Source organism: Bos javanicus, chromosome 14 (genome assembly GCF_032452875.1).
Source record: "Bos javanicus breed banteng chromosome 14, ARS-OSU_banteng_1.0, whole genome shotgun sequence".
NCBI classification, from domain to species: Eukaryota; Metazoa; Chordata; class Mammalia; order Artiodactyla; family Bovidae; genus Bos; species Bos javanicus.
Genome location: NC_083881.1, coordinates 30,665,911 through 30,682,652, shown reverse-complemented (window position 1 = coordinate 30,682,652; position 16,742 = coordinate 30,665,911). Strand labels below are relative to the sequence as shown.

Genomic DNA, 16,742 nt, shown 5'->3' with positions numbered 1-16,742 from the left:
TGTATGTGTGCACTTGCATTGGGCACACTAAATTTGGGTTTGTTCAGAAAGGAAGAAGCAGAATTGTATGGGACTAGTCTAGGGAGAGCACATGCTCATTCAGTGACGTGGGTTTTCATCCCCTGCATCCATAAAACTGTCTGAGGTCTCTTCTAACACCTTGACAGGTGGTGATTTGACCCCCGTCCCCCATCACCCCAGTGGGGCTGACAGTCCTGGCAGCCTGCTGCCTGCAGGGCTTCTGCTGCCCGTCAAAGTCAGCTCTGATGAGGCTTTCAAAACACCCACAGGTGTCAGGTGCGTGTGAGCTGCATGGCTGGGCCCAGACCCTCTAATCCCGCTCCCAGGAGGGGTTGAGAACTCGGCTCCATGGAACCACGACCTTGACCAGCTAAAGACAGTGAACCCTGGGCTGTGGAGCAGAAAGACTGCTGAGGACTGTGAGTCTTCAGGGGTCCAAGGAAGAGACAGATGATTGGAGACCGATATGCAGGGGAGAGTGCAGCCTGGGAGGACAGCGGGCAGAGTTCAGTCATTCTTTTGTCACTGTGTGGGCTAAGTTGCTTCATTTTTTTCAAACATAACTTCTGTCATAGAAGGGACTCCTCCATACCCTTTCTCAGTATCCTGCTAGGGCCCAGCAGATAGTGGCTGAATCCTGGTTGATTGATGGGAGGGTTATGTTTTGTTTCAGTAGTGCTTGCTTGGGGATTTCATCCATTCGTGTATTTAACACATATTTATCAAGTGGCTATTTTGTGTCAAGCATTGTTTTCACTTTAGGTTATTATGACAGTGAACAAAACTGTGTTCGCCACAGTGTCTCTTGTGGAGAGACAACAATAAACCCAATAATTACGGTAGATGGAATGCGAGTGCTCAGGAGGACAGGCAGAAAGGGAATTTCAAGTGTGTGAGGAGAGCAGGTGAAAAGTTTAGACAGATAGGGTGGTTAGAGAAGGCCTGCGTGAGGATCCAGGCGGACACCAGAAAGATTCTGCGCACTATGAGATGAGGGCACCTTCTGTTGGGATCACTTAGTAGTAGACTCAGCACATCACTTACAAAGCAGGTATTTTGGTTTGTCTGGTTTTGGCACAACATCTTTCTTCACCTCTCAGAGAAGTTCATGTTCTTTGGCTTCTCTCTCGGCCAGTCCCCTCACTCCCCACTTCTCCCCCACTCCAGTTCTATGTCGAGAGCCACCTCCCATCTCCTCAGATGCTTTGAGTCACCAGCATGGGCGCTCACCTTTCTGCAAGCTTGCTTTAGGGCCCAGTAGTTAAACAGCCATCCTGAACATTGCATCTACTTCTTCCTACCACTTTATCCTCTTTTCTCTTTTACTGCAAAATGTTTTGGAAAACTGGTCCTGATTTACTGTCTTGATTTCTGCTTCTCAACCCATGCTAGATGGCTTTCCTGTAAACACTAACTTACCCTTGGGAGGATTTCTGTGCAAATTATAATTCTGATTGCTTAGCCTCAAACCACCTCTGTAGATGCTGCTTTGGGAACCTCGGGCCAGGAGTCGGCCAACTCTTTCTTCTCTGTAATCTGAGTCTTGCTGAGAGGGAACAGTAGAGGGAGACCAGCGGATGGGGGGACAGGAAGGGCTTGCTCTTCCCTGCTGCTTGCTGTTTTAGTTAGTACCTCCACAGCAGCAACCCCACATGCCAGATGTGGCAGTTGGGTCCAGTGTCCTGCTTCTGCCAGCACCCCAGAGCCCCCTCTTGACTTCGTCCTCAGAGGTCCCAGCTCCTGCTCTTCTGGGTCCACCCTCCAGGTTCTAAGGCACCAGCCAAATGGGACCCTTCCCCTGAGTCCAGCTCCCTGAGATCCCTCTGAGCTGCAGAGGGGGCAGCACCCAGCTCTGGGGGTGCCGCTTCTCCAAGGCTTGGGATCCCAGTGACTCCCATATTTGCCCTTGGTTCCCTGGTGCTCAGGGAGGTCATTGCTCCTGTAGTTAACAGTCTCTGTGTTTTCTCCATGTTCCCTTTCGCCTTTTCAGCTCTAACTCCTGTTAACCTGATTCTTTATATTACATTTTCTCTGTTGAAATAACTAGTGTGGTTTCTCTTCTGCTAACTAGACCGTGACTGACACAGCCACCAAAAGGCTGTCAAACCGATTGGATTTCTCTCAGTCCTTACACCGTGGCACTCCTGTGCAGCGTTTTGCTTTTCTGACTTCCTCTCCTTCGAGAGCTCAGCTCCACCCCTCATCTGGCCTCGTGGTACCTTTTTTTTCTGGATGCTCCTTCTTGCTCTTGAACTAGCTCTTGTCAGCCTCCCCTGTGATCTCCAGCTGCCCCTTATCCTGGTTTTCTCGGGTGCCTCGTCTCATCCTGCTCCCCCTGGGCCATTCCAAGCCACAGTTTCTACCTCTTCCTGAAGATTCCAGTTCTCCAGCCTTGCCCATTCTCCCCGTAGGCTCATATCCCACGTGCATATTCCTACCTGAACATCCCCTGGCTCTTCAATATCAATATTTCCCAAGTTAATCTTGCCATCCTCTCATCCCAGACTATCCTGCTGAGTTTACCATCTGCCTCATCGCCCAGAACAAAATGATGAGATTCATTTGGACTTCCCCCTCTGTCCCACACCCCGCCTTTTCTCACATTTAATGTCTCTCCAGGCCACGGCTTCCACCTCGAGCCCCTGTCATAGTTGACAGTGAGAACAAATCCTACTCACTTCCTGTTTCAGAGCCATGCTGAGGACTTTGCATACAACTCAATTAATCCTCACAGTATAACTCTATGAGGTGAGTTCTACTAGTAGCCCCATTTCACAGATGAAGAAACTGAGGCATGAAAAGTTACATGACCTACCCAGTGACACAACTAGGAAGTCATAGGGCTGGGATTTGAATTGGAGAAGACTTTCTGACAGGCTGTCTGACAGCTTCTGAGGCGCTGTGGACAGATCCAAGCTTGCCAGCATTGATTATAGGATTTCTCACTGGTGTCTTCTCCAGCGCTGGGCCTAGCACACAGCAGGCACCCAAAGCATTCATTATCATAATCATTTTACATGATATCCATCAGGTCCAGGTAGCCTGAATGTATTCTCTGAAATACACATCTTTCCTTGTCATCTCCCTGTTAAAATCTCACCGACTCTCCATTAGCCCAGGATCTCATGTCCAGTTGAGAGTCCTTTGGAGCTCGCCCTTATCGACTGGCCTCTCTCACGTTGCCTTGGGGCTCTTTCCTCTCTGCACACTTTCGCTCAGTACAGGAAACCACTTGTCATTCCTGGAATACTGAATCATCCTTCCAGCTCTGCTTCTTTTCTCTGAGGCTGTCTTGTCTGCAGTGACCATCCTTCCTCTGCTTGTTGGCCATTCCTGTTCTTCCTTCCAGTCTCATTTCAGGTATTGCCTGCTCTGGGGAACTCTTCTTGAACCCTCCCTGCCCCCTCCCCCCATCAGAGTGGACTCCCTTCTTCGTATGCACAGAGCACTCACCGTACATGTCATTGTTACTAACGTGTCTTCCTTGGTGGGCAGTGAATATCTCAAGGGCAGCAGGGGTTTTCATTGTTCATTCTTATCTCTAGCACCAACCACAGGGGTGGGACATAGTAGACGCTCAGGAAATATTCTAGGGACTAGTGAGAACTGTTCTCAGTCCTCTCTGGCCAGTTGAGTTCAGTGGTTAGAAACCTGAATGGGGGCCTCACTCGGAGCACACGTGTATCAGCTGCAGGACACAACCCCAGGGTAGTCACAGAGTAAGAAGTCTTCGTTAGGCTGAAGTTGGCAGGGTGGTCTTGACTGCCCAGCAGACCCCAGGATAATATTGGAAAACTCTGACCAAGAAGTGTGACCTGCTCTTGGCTCTGAGAATCCTACCACATGGTGGGGAAAGAAGAAGCAAGACTCGCAGCAAAGGCAGCGTGCTAATCAGCTGCCGTGTCTTGTCTCATGTTGTGAGAAAAAAGAATCATGCAAATGTTGTATAATTGTTTGTCTTCATTATGGGAGCTTGTTCCTTACTTCATTATGCACAGAATTTGCAAGTTGATTTCTGCCTTCCTCCCACTTCAAAAAGCTGATTTGAAATTTCAGTAAAGGTACATATCAATTAGCAGGATGATATAGCAAATATTAATTTAGAAATTGATGTGAAGCATAAACATCAACCTGTAACTTCCATTACAGAATGAGAAACTACACAAATGTTTTCAAGGCCCACAGACATGGAGAGGTTGGAACCTATTTTGAGGACCTGGGTAAGCACATTTTTTAGTGTGTGCATGGGTGCTCAGTCATATCTGACTCTTTGTGACTCCATGGACTGTAGCCTGCCAGGCTTCTGTATCCATGGGATTTCCCAGGTGAGAATACCGGAGTGGGTTGCCATTTATTAGTAGATTGTCTGAATTGCTCTGGGGATGGCAGCAAAGGATGGACAAAAGGGAATATTTGGCATAGTTTATAAAGAAGAGGTGTGAGGATTAAAATTAAGGAGAAAAACCAAAGCAAACAGCAGAATGACTGTGTGTAATGCCTTGGGTAAGTTACCAAGGCTGTTCGCACTGAGCTTAGGCATTTTGGGGAGTGTTCTCGTTTGTGTGATATGTACCTTAACAGTGTGATATTCCTCAGTCACATCTGGCGCTTAGTGCTGAGGAAGGAGACAGCTAAGGAACAGGGCGTAAATATGGTGCTTCAGAAGCATGTGTCGACACCCCACCCCCTTCCCAGAGCTCCTGGGCGTCCTAAGCGAGAGGAATGGGATAGAGAGGAGGAGCTCTTCAGGATCCCAGGATCCCTCCACATATCAGCTGGGGGACATCAGCCAAGTTACCAAGTTCTGAGCTTCCGCTTCTGCATCTATGGAATGTGGTAATAACATCTCCTTCCCCGTAGGGTTCCAGTGAGGATTAGAGATGAAGAGGGCAATGCTTCTAGAAGTGTAAACAAGAGAAACCATGGTTAGGGATGGAGGTCCCTGTGGCACTGTGCTGTCAGGAGCCACCCCCCGGGATTAGACAGGGAAGTAGGACAGGAGGGAAACAGCAACCCTAGAGAGAAACCCAGACAACCCAGCTTCAGGGGTTTGCTGAAGAGCCTCCTCATTCCTTATCTCCACAGAAAAAGCCCTATGAAAAGTTCAAGTGCCCAGGGAGATGGCTTTTAAGAAAGCACTGAAAGATCCAAATAGATTTGTGCATTTTCTAAATTTAGACCAGTGGAGAGACATACTGTTTGTGTTTGAAAGGTGTAAACATTAAGAAAAGGTAAAAGGCAACTGAAAGGCTTCTCAAGTATCTGTGGAACAGGCTGGTCTGACGCTGGCCATGCCTGTGCTGGTGCCACTCCCACCCTCTCTCCCATCTGGGAAAAGGGGGAACCCTCCAGGGCTTGATCAGGGAGAGAGGTAAGATGAAGAAAAGATTTTTAAATGTATTATGAGTGACTATTTGCTATTGCCTGATCTTAGAGCAGAGACTACAAATGGAATGATAGTAAGGTTCCCCAGAAGCAATTAGGGTGTAGAGAGAAGAGAAAGTGAATCCTCCGTCATTGTGCCTTGTTATCCAGATCTCATCTGGAGACCCTGACAGGTCCATAGCCACTTGTGGGGTAATGGAGGCTCCCACCAGGAAGAGAGGGACTTACTGATCTTGGAATGGAAAAGAGAAGTATATATGTCCTTGTATTTTTATATTAGTTATCAATGTTAATGGTTGTTTTTAACCCCTTTTTAAGATGTAGAGTCCCCCTGTGAGTGCGCCTACTTTCAGTTAAATCAGTAAATGATTAGTTTAAGAATAGTAGTTTCAACATGGAAATAATCCTTAAGAGTCCTCAGCCAAGGAATATTGCTATTCCTAAGTAAAAAATGTACCTTTGTTTGAAAAGACTGAGAGGAACCTGAAATGCATATTGCAAAGTGAAAGAAAGGGTTTCTTTTTGAAAGGGTTTCAGTTTGAAAAGGGTACATGTTGTATGATTCCAGCTTTATGTCGTTCTGGAATAGGCAAAACTATAGGGACAGGGGATTTTTAGGACAGTGAAATGATTCTGTGTGATGTAGTCCTGTGGACATGTGCCATTGTGCATTGGTCAAAATTCACAGAATGTACGATACAAAGTGAGCCCAAAGTAGACTGTGGACTTCAGTTACAAATAGTGTATCAATATTGGTTCATCAGTTGTAACATATGTTCCACATAGGACTTGTGAACACAGAGGAGGAGGAGAGGGTGGGTAAACTCCGGGAGTTGGTGATGCACAGGGAGGCCTGGTGTGCTGTGGTCCATGGGGTCACAAAGTCAGACACAACTGAGCAACTGAACTGAACAGGAGGAGAGTTGAGGGGAGAAAGAGTATATGGGAATTCCTTGTACTTTCTGCTCAATTTTTCTATAAACCTGAAACTGCTCTTAGGAAATGAAGTCTATTAATGAAAAATTTTTTTAGATCAGCTGGACATCAAAAAGCCTCCAGTATTAGAAGAAGAAAAACTTGGTGATTACACTTATTTTATTTTGTTAATAGATCTGTGTCAAGCCTAATAAATACCGGACATAGTTCTAGGTCCTGAGGAGCTGAGACTGGATGGAAGCACCTTCTTCAACTGAAATAGCAGCCAGGTCATTAGCCTAGCAACAGATGTGCAGTGTTCATTGAATGCTTCTTATATTCTATCTCATTTCATTCCACAACCCTAAGAGGAGAAAATAGAGAAACTGGCATTTTAGAATGATTTGACAGATACGTTTGGAAATTTTAAATACAGGTCCAAGATCACCCAGCTTGGAAGTAATAGAGTAAAAGCTGTATTGAGGTAATGTGACAGCTACCATGCTCAGAAATCTAGTGTATCTCCTTAGGAAGGGAGAGTCAGGTGAATGCTTTATTCTATTTGCAAGGCTTATTTCTTAGTGAAATCTTCATATAAAGACACTAGAATGAATAACTTTATAAAAAGGAATCAGATATAGTATTCTGCCTCAAAAGTCTGCATAACTTTTTATAAAAGAAATCTATCAGATTATATAATTTTACTTCTCTTTGAAAATTAAAAAAAAATTCCTTCATTGCAATTATTGTTGTTGCTGGGAAGATAAAAGTACATTAGCACAAGGCAGAACTTCACAGCTATTAAGAATTAAAGTACAAAGAAAACAAGTTGGAAAATGAAATGGAGCTCAAGTATGTATCTATATTTAACTTTATATGAATAGGAACATTAAACTTCACTGCAGCTTGAGGCTGTTAAATCTTTTCCATTATCCTGAGAATGCTGTTGTTCAGATCATTTCCAAATTTTATGCAAAAGAGAACAGTGAATGTGGCAAATCAGACAGATCCTTTCTTTCCCACACATAGGTTTCATACAACCCTCCTTTAAAGGGCTCGTTGACTTAGAGTTATGAGACCACCCTGAACTGAGGTAGCCTTTCTCTCTTTTTTAAAATGTTTATTTTAAACATTGTGACGGGTCTGTGATGGGTCTCAGTTGCAGCACACGGGATTTTCATTGCAGCATTTGGGATCTTAAGTTGCAGTGTGTGAGATCTCGTTCCCTGACCAGGGTTTGAACCTAGGCCCCCTGCATTGGGATCGTGGCATCTTAGCCACTGGACCACTGGGGAAGTCTCAGCCTTTCTCTTAGGTAGGATATACATAGTCAGTCTCTGAGAACCAACACACACCCTGTGTGAGCAGTGTACTAGAAGTTATAAAGAAGTGGGAAGTGAGCTCACAACAAGCTGCAAGACAGATTAACAAGCACACACACACACACGAAAAATTAACTGTAGATTTCATATTGAAAGCTAACATCATGTTTCCCACAGATGGTTGACAAAAGCCTTGGGAGAGGAATAGAGCCTGTAGCAAGGTTCACAAAGGGTCTGAAACCAGAGCCAGTAACATCTTTGAGATCCACAGCTCCTGAGTACTGGCTGCCTGTCTCTGTCTACCCCTGCAGCTCTTGTTGCCTACTGCCCCTTGAGTAATCAAATTTCCTTTTGGAAGAAACTTGACATCTCCAACTGCAATTTGTCTAGGAAACTTCTGCCTTTTCACAGCTGAAGAAGGTCGTCCTTTGCAAGGTGGGCTCACAGATTTCCCTGGGCTAAATTACTGTAGAGACCAACTCCTTCCCCTGACCAGGAAGTGTGCGAACAGTCTGTTTCATGAGTAGCAAGGGAGGGCTCAGCAGCTCCTTTCTATAAAGTGACCCCTCCCCTGGCAGGTGATCCTCAGAAATACTGGAAATAGACTTGTGTCCATACCCTGAAACCCTCTCTTCAAGGGTGAAATGTGTCATTTGAAATTATCCCCCTGGAAGAAGTAAAATATTAGCAGCTTTAATCATGGAAATTTAAAGAATTTCTTTCTTTAAAGAAAGAAAGTGTAGCTGAACTCATAAAATGTCTTCGCTTATTGCATCTCCCAACTTGTCTCACAATGAATGAACATGCTCTGTGGTCAAATACACCTGGCAGAGGCTGAAGACTTGGGGATTTACACTTCAGAATAAAGTTTTTTAAACACTAGAAAATTTTGCAGTAAAAAATGTGTTTAGCTTTTATTTAACCTGTAAATAGGGGCTTCCTGGTGGTCCAGTGGCTAGACTCCAAGCTCCCAACGCAGGGGCCCGGGTTCCATCCCTGGTCAGTTCCCACAGGACAGAACTAAGATTTCACATGCCACAGCTAAAATCCCAGTGACACAACTAAGACCGGGCACAGCCAAGTCAATGAAAACAAATGTTAAAAAAACCCACAAAACTTTAAACAGCCCCTCATTTTTCTCCCATTGTAACACTGGTAACATTCCTAGGAGGGTTCTTTGGCAAAAATTTCCTTAGAGTCAAGAAATGTTCATGAATATAAATACCTAATTAGGATGCTGAGTTGATGGATTTCTTTCTTATGACCAACTATTGTAAGATGATTAGTTCCTGCAAATTGCCCTTCATGACAGAAAGTTCACACACATCCTCTCACTGCCCTCCATCCATTATCGGGAGCCTAAAACAGAGAATCTGATGTATTACGATGTAAATAGAAAGGTCACTCATGTCTATCAAGACAAGGGCTTGTTAGAGAAGCAGAAACCTGTCTCCTTTCCAGTGCTCTGAGTCATCTCCCCAGGGTCAGTTAATACCTAACTTCTGGAAAAATAAAGGGACAGGCAACAAACATTGGGAATGGTAACATTCCGTTTTCTGAGGGGAGGAGGTAAGGCACCCAGGGACAATTTCTGGCTGCTGAGAGATCTGTTGACTTATGGGAAAATGAAAGGAAGCCTTACCATCACCAGCCTTGGGACGGGAGTGTGGTTGCCCGTGGTTAGTATCCTGGGCTCCTGGAACGATCCACAGGAGACCCTGCCACTGTCCTGTACAGCTCCCGCCACCACTGGCGTGTGATGCTCACTCTGTAGGGGCCCAGTGGTAATGACCCAAAGACCATAACTCATTTGCCCACTTCCTTGCCCCTCCAGTTTACTCTCCACACTGCATTTCGAGAGGTCTTCTGAAATGCACTCATGTTTACCAACACCCCCCCGCCCAGACACTGCCCTGAGACTTCATTTAAGTGGTAGCATAAACCCCAGATGAAGAGAACAGGGTAAAGACTGTAAGCAGGTGGGAGGGATTAATGATCTTCTGAAATGAGGAGAGCAGGAAAGATGAAGTGGTGTCTGAAGAAGCATGGAAGAGGAAGTGGCTGCAAAAGGTCGGCTGAGGAAGGGGAGCCGAGGATATGGAGTGGTTGCTGAGGAAACAGGGGTGGGAAGATTTCTCTGGCCAGTTAACTTTTAAGTTTCGAAGAGGAGGAGGAAGAATTGTTGTTAGGCAGAAATTCACAATTAGGAACAGAGTCTTAATCCAATTACATAAAATGTATGCACTCAGAGAAAAGTCTCAAAGAAAACAAAATATTAATGGAGACTATATATTCTGGAATGTGAGGGATTTTGTATTCTACTTTACACTTTTCCAGTTTTTTAAGTCTTCTGTAAGGAGGATGAATGGCTTTGATCATCAGAAGAGATTAATAAAAGTTACAGTTACTGGTGAAGCAGTTAGATACTTGTGCTGTTTGAGGTCCTTTCCCTAGTGCTACCTATGGAAGGTACAATGACCAAACTACCTATCCACCTATTGGCATTTTTAAAGGCTGTCATTGGAGATGGTAGATTCATTTCAGCAAATGTTTCAGTTAACAAATCTGGAGACTGTCTTCATTTGCTATGAACTTTGCTAATAGAAGCATGTGTTGGGATCTCCTCAAAGTCAGGGAGATGCAGATGGCAGAAATATGCCCAGCAGGTATCTATTATTCCTAATATTTCATTACTCATTGAACTGCTGTGCCATGCCTTTTAAAATTTAACTATACCCTTCCAATATGTTCTTATTGAAAAATATGGTTGTAAGGATGAAGTAATCCCTATTTCGTGCCCATGTTTCTTGGCTTGTTTTTAGGCTCTGAAAGCATTTAAATTCGTTCTCCAGTGACTCCTTTGAAGAATTTATTCCTGCATGTAACATTAAATTTGTCAGTGGTAATTTTTACAGACTTGGCTATTTAGTTTTCTGTATATGTAAGTCCTCTTGCAGTATGTTATTTCTGCAATCACACATTTGTGTCATTAATTTGAGAACTACATAAGCTCTATACTTTCTCAAAAGATCTCTTTTTTCCAAGGTAAACTAAGGTGGAAAAATCAATGCATCTTAAGTTGGCAGTGTATTTGAAAACCTCATGTTACAGTGATGAGATTCAGCTAACGGTACACTGCAGCGCGTGCACAGAGGTTGGGGCCTGGGCATCAACATGCTCAGGGCATCTTTGTGCTGTCTTGCCTTAGGTGATTTATTAATATACGGAAAGTCTGAGAAAAGGTAACTCAGGATTAGTGTGTAAACATATTGCTTCACTTAGATTCATCTTCTCATTTTAATTTATTCTTGCGTCTCTACTGGAAAAGGAAGTTCAAAGGGTATTGTGATATTATGGAGATAATACAGGTGGGTAGTCAAGGGAATGGAGTTCTGATTCTGACTTTTATCACAAGCTGAGTGACTTCACGTAAGTCACTTAACCTTTCTGGCTCTTGTTAAAACCAAATGATTTCTTCCAGTCATTTCTGATGTGAATGCTCAGTGATTTGGTGAGATCTAACTTTTGGTTAAATTGTGGTGAGTAGGGATTACTCTGTACAACTCCTCCACTGAGATCTAGGCCTTCTATTCCTCACCCCTAGTGAGAGCCACTGTTCCCAACCAACTATCTGCTCAAGGAAAATCTCACAGCAAGGATTCAACAGTGTTGAGGGAGCTATACTAAAACAGCATCCTCCATATGGCCAAAGAGGAGAGAGATCTCAAAAGGTTTGGGGCCAGTCAAAGCCTGGAATAAGCTGGGTCTTCAATGGGGCTTCCCTGGTGGCTCTGATGGTAAAGAATCCACCTGCAGTGCAGGAGACATGGGTTCAATCCCTGGGTTGGGAAGATCCCCTGGAGAAGGAAATGGTAATCTACTCCGGTATTCTTACCTGGGAAATCCCCTGGCGGGCTTCAGTCCATGGGGTCACAAAGAACCAAACGTAACTGAGCAGCCAACACTTTCACTCTCTCTGGAGGAACCTCCCAGGTCTTCCCAGCTAAACCTGTTGTCTTTCCCTTTCCTAGTTCTACTTCTGTATTCGTTTACCTCAACTTCCCCTTCCAAACCTATTTTCACCTCCAGATTGATACCCAAGCTGAAATATGTCAGTGGGGACAGAGAATGATTATTTTTTTACCAACATAAAACACAGTTTTCTTCTAAAAGCTCAACTAGTTTTTATGATTATGATCTTCTGTAACAACTCACATCTTCCCCTGAAGACATATTTCTTTCTCTGTTCTCTTATGTCAAAAGTCCATTCGGTAGTACAGTGATCCAACTATGCACTGACTTCTCTGGAAACAGCCAGAATTTTTATTTTTACCTTCCTTTTATTTCTTGGAGCAATTGTGAATTAGTATAGACTCAAAAATGGGAGTTGAAATATGCATTGTATCATTTGTCAGGTTAGCTACAAAGGAATAAGCAGAGGTAACCAGAAATGAGGAACAGGAAATTTCTGATAAACAACTTTGATGGTTATCTAGAAGCTGAATTGAATCATAGACACTAGAGTTTGGAATTGCATTTTGAATTGCAGAATATATTGGGCTTCCCAGGTGGTTCAGTGGTAAAGAACCTGCCTGCCAATGCAAGAGATATAAGGGATGCAGATTCAATCCCTGGGTTGGGACGATCACCCGGAGAAGGAAATGGCAACCCCCTCCAGTATTCTTACCCGGAAAATCCCATGGACAGAGGAACCTGGCAGGCTACAGTCCACAAGGTTACCAAAGAGTCAGACACAACTTAGCAACTAAACAACAAACAAAATTTGCACAATTACAGGTTAACAACCTCCCACCTATATGATATCAGTTTATTTTGAAATATTAGTGTGGTTTTATAGGCATTCAATTCTGTGTTAGTGCCAGAGAGCATTTATGTATTTATCAGGTTCCCATGCAGCATATTTGAATTTAGAAAAAGAAATAATTAAAACAACAACCTGGGTACTCCTGATATGGGCACTGTCATGGATGTTAATAGTATTTGGAAGTAAAATGAATGAGGTTATCATTTTTACAGGCTCAACATTCATCAGTGAAAACATGTAACTGATAAATTCAGCCCTATAATCAAGCAGTTTAAGTCTTTCCCAGTATAGAATGGGAAGTTAGAATGGATGCTTCTGTCATTGGGCTTGCATTAAGGAGACTAGATAAAGATTGTTTACCTCAGTTACCTCTTACTGGCCCTTTCTCTAATTTAGGAACAGAAAAGTCCACAGTTAATTTCAGATTCTGAGAGAAGAGAACAAGGAGGAACAGTGAGATTCTGGGAAACCTTAAAATCTTTGTTGCACCCCTCGCTGATTCTGGTTTGTGCCTCTTCCTCATGGGAGTAGCTCTTGCATCATTTAAAAAACTTGAGCAGTGTTTCAAGAGACTTCTTGATCTTACCTCTGCAGACTCATAATTTCTTTATCTGTTCTTGGGAGGATAAAGCATCTAGAGCTTTAAAAGCTGGATGTCCCTGCATCCCATCTCCTTGTTCTTCATTCTTTTCCAGGCAGAAAGTTAATGGGACATTTTGTCTCTAGCAGAGGGATATTTTCAGATGCTGAGGAGTTGCCTGACACAGCAGGTCAGAGGAGTTAGGTGGGAGAATGGAGGGAAATGTCCAGAGTTACCCCCTATCACAGGACTGTGTGTTGATAGACTTCCCTTCCCCTTCTCTCCCCTCCCATTCACTCTCTTTTCTGACCTTCCCTTTGGCCTTTCCTAGTAAGAGGCCAGTATGTTTTCACACTTGGGAAATCTCATTCAAGAATTTTTGTCAATGGACAAGTCATAAGAAGCCCTTCCATTTTAGGGCTCGTTGACGTCATCAAGGAGGCGATAAATATCTGTTGATATAATTGGATGTGAGATTCAGTGTTGAGATAGCAAAAATTCTGCCCCTCGTTCCCGGGCAGGGCCCTATGATTTATGCAGGAGCAGAGGCAGCGCGCAATCCAGCTGTCAAGAGAGCGTCAGCTTATTAGGCAAATGCTGCGTGGTTTCTGAAGAGGGTCGACACTATAAAATCCCCTTCCAGGCTCTGGTGTGGAGAAACTCAGAGCCCACGTCCGTGGAGAGACAGAAGAGGAAGAGAAGAGGAAAAGAACAGAGTGGGAAGAGAAAGGAGAAGGGAAGAGAACCGCTGAAAAAAAAGCCCCAGAGACTTTCTCTGCAGAGAAGCGCTGCGCCCCGCTCACCTGCAGAAGCACCTCGGAAGGTAGGGAGCGCCTAGACAGAACTGCGCCTCCAACTTTGCACTGCCTGAGCTGCCAGGGTGTGCGCAGCGCTGCCGGCTGTTCCTAGGCGTGTGTGTATATGTGTGTGTGTGTTTGTGTGTGAACGCGCGCGCGCGGGCGCGCGTTTGTGCGCGCCCGTGCCACAAGATTCCAATAGATAGTAGCTGAGATGCTACTAAAAGCAAACTTAGACGGCTGCTCAGCGTTACCTGAACTGGCCGTTAATCCTCGCTGTGTAAACGAGCCCCCATCCATCCCGACCACCACCGAGAGAACCGAGGGCAGGGATGGGAAAAGAGGAAGGAGAGGCAGCAGTTCTGTTTGGAGGAAAATGCTGAAACATCCGGAAAGGGTGGTGGTGGGGTCGCGGGGAGGGGGGAATGTTTAGAGCCCTTGAGACCACGAATTTGCAGGTCTTCTTTAGAGCCCGGGGAATTGATCTGGGGGAATCGTTAGACAGGGGACTCGGGGACCCTCCCTAAGTGAGTCTTGTAAGGAGAGTCGCTCCAGCCTGGAGCGGGACTGAGCCTTGTTGCTGCGCCCTGCCCTTCCAAGCTGCTCCCCTTGGTCTCACTCCATCTCTGGAAGTCCTAATTCGGGCGCTTCAGCACTACGGACAGCGCCCCACCCGCGCCGGGAGCTGGGTCTGTGGGTGTCGTCCTGCGGGAAGACTCCCAGTGGAGCTCAACTCTGATAACTCTCTCTTTTTTTCTCTCTCATTCCGCCCCCTGCCCACCTCTGTACCGCAATTAGCGCCCGCTAAAATGCGACTGCGGCTGCTCGTGTCCGTGGGCGTCCTGCTGGTGGCTCTGCTGCCCTCCCCGCCATGCAGGGCCCTCCTCAGCCGGGGGCCCATCCCGGGTGCCCGGCAGGCATCACAGCACCCCCAGCCCCTGAGTTTCTTCCAGCCGCCGCCGCAGCCCCAGGAACCCCAGGCTCTGCCCACCCTACTCCGTGTTGGGGAGGAATACTTCCTCCGCCTGGGTAACCTCGATGAGACCCGGGCTGCTCCGCTCTCTCCCGCCGCCTCGCCTCTCGCCAGCAGAAGCAGCAGTCGCCTTTCTCCGGACAAGGTGGCCGCCAACTTTTTCCGAGCGCTGCTGCAGCCCCGGCGCCCATTCGACAGCCCAGCGGGTCCCGCGGAACGCGGCACGGAGAACGCCCTCGGCAGCCGCCAGGAGGCGCCGGCCGCCAGGAAGAGGCGATCCCAGGAACCTCCCATCTCCCTGGATCTCACCTTCCACCTCCTCCGAGAAGTCTTGGAAATGACCAAGGCCGATCAGTTAGCACAGCAAGCTCATAACAACAGGAAACTGTTGGACATTGCTGGGAAATGAAACGGTGCGTTTGGCTAAAAAGATTCTGTATTTAGCACAAAAGTGAATTTAAAAATCTAAAAATTGAAAAATAAAAATACAATATTCTATACCATAGCATTGCTCTGATACCATGTTTATTTTTATATAGATTGAGATGTAGAGGATGTACAGCAAGAGCGCCCAGACTCCTTAATTAGCATGCACACAGTGTATTCACATGCAGTAACAGCGACAATATGTAATTTGCGTCCTATACTTCTAGTTTCTACTTCCAGGTGTCTTAAACAGTGTTTTATAGAGAGTATAGACCCAGGGGAAAATGTTTTGAAGTAGTAGACATAAGTCACCATACTGATTTTACTGTGTTTTGAGCCAAAAAGAATATCATTCTCTAGGTGGGTGAGACAAAAATATGTAAGCTCTTTGAACCAACTTTTCCTTGTAAACGTTTCAGTAATAAAACATATTTACAATCCTTGATCAATTTGGCTCTGTAAGGGAATGCTGAATATTTATATTTCTAATAAAAGCTGCAAAGGTAATCACGACTTTATTTTTCCTCTCCAATGCTCACAGGGGAAAACGGAGCTCCTTACTTCCTCCAAATTGACATCAACACAAGAATAAACAAAACTGGCATTTTTATTTTCTGCTAAAACCATAAACATATGTCAATGGCTCACACAAATCCTGCAACTACCTTGGACTCATCTCTGCACCTCAGATTACCCCTCTGAGATTGAGTTCAAGAATTTAGTAAGTTTGCAGTTCTGAGGCTTGGTAATTCTATAAATGAAATATTGATTCATAACAGAAATAACATTCAACCCTGATTAACTATAGAAAGTATTAGTCACTCATGACGGAGAAGGCAATGGCACCCCACTCCAGTACTCTTGCCTGGAAAATCCCATGGATGGAGGAGCCTGGTAGGCTGTAGTCCATGGGGTCGCTAAGAGTCGGACACGACTGAGCGACTTCCCTTTCACTTTTCACTTTCATGCATTGGAGAAGGAAATGGCAACCCACTCCAGTGTTCTTGCCTGGAGAATCCCAGGGACAGGGGAGCCTGGTGGGCTTCTGTCTATGGGGTCGCACAGAGTCAGACACGACTGAAGTGACTTAGCAGTAGCAGTAGCAGCAGTCACTCATGAAAGTGTTAGTCGCTCAGTTGTGTCCGACTCTTTGCAATCCCATGGATGGTAGCCTGCTAGGCTCCTCTGTCCACAGACTTCTCCAGGCAAGAATACTGGAGTGGGTTGCCATTCCCTTCTCCAGGGGTTCTTCCCAACCCAGGGATCAAACTCGGGTCTCCTGAGTTGCAGGCAGATTCTTTACCACAGGGAAACCCCCTGATTTGTCATAAGATGTGACATAATTGGGGAGGACAGGAAAGGAAGAAAGGAAAAAGAGGTTAATGGTTGTGGCAAGGCTTCCCTCCAGTTAAAGGGCCAAAATGCTGTGTTGTTTTTTTCTATGAGAAAGGTTTACTTTACCAAACTATTATTTTGGTACCATTATTTTTTTTCTATT

General features: G+C 45.2%; 1 protein-coding gene across 1 annotated transcript; it reads left to right on the top strand.

Moving 5' to 3' along the window:
* Nucleotides 1–13,498: 13,498 nt before the first annotated feature.
* Nucleotides 13,499–15,783, top strand: CRH (corticotropin releasing hormone). Its single transcript, XM_061438874.1, has 2 exons — nt 13,499–13,871; nt 14,644–15,783. Exon 2 carries the CDS (start codon nt 14,655–14,657, stop codon nt 15,225–15,227), a length of 573 nt encoding a protein of 190 aa, XP_061294858.1. The 5' UTR covers nt 13,499–13,871; nt 14,644–14,654; the 3' UTR covers nt 15,228–15,783.
* Nucleotides 15,784–16,742: the final 959 nt, after the last annotated feature.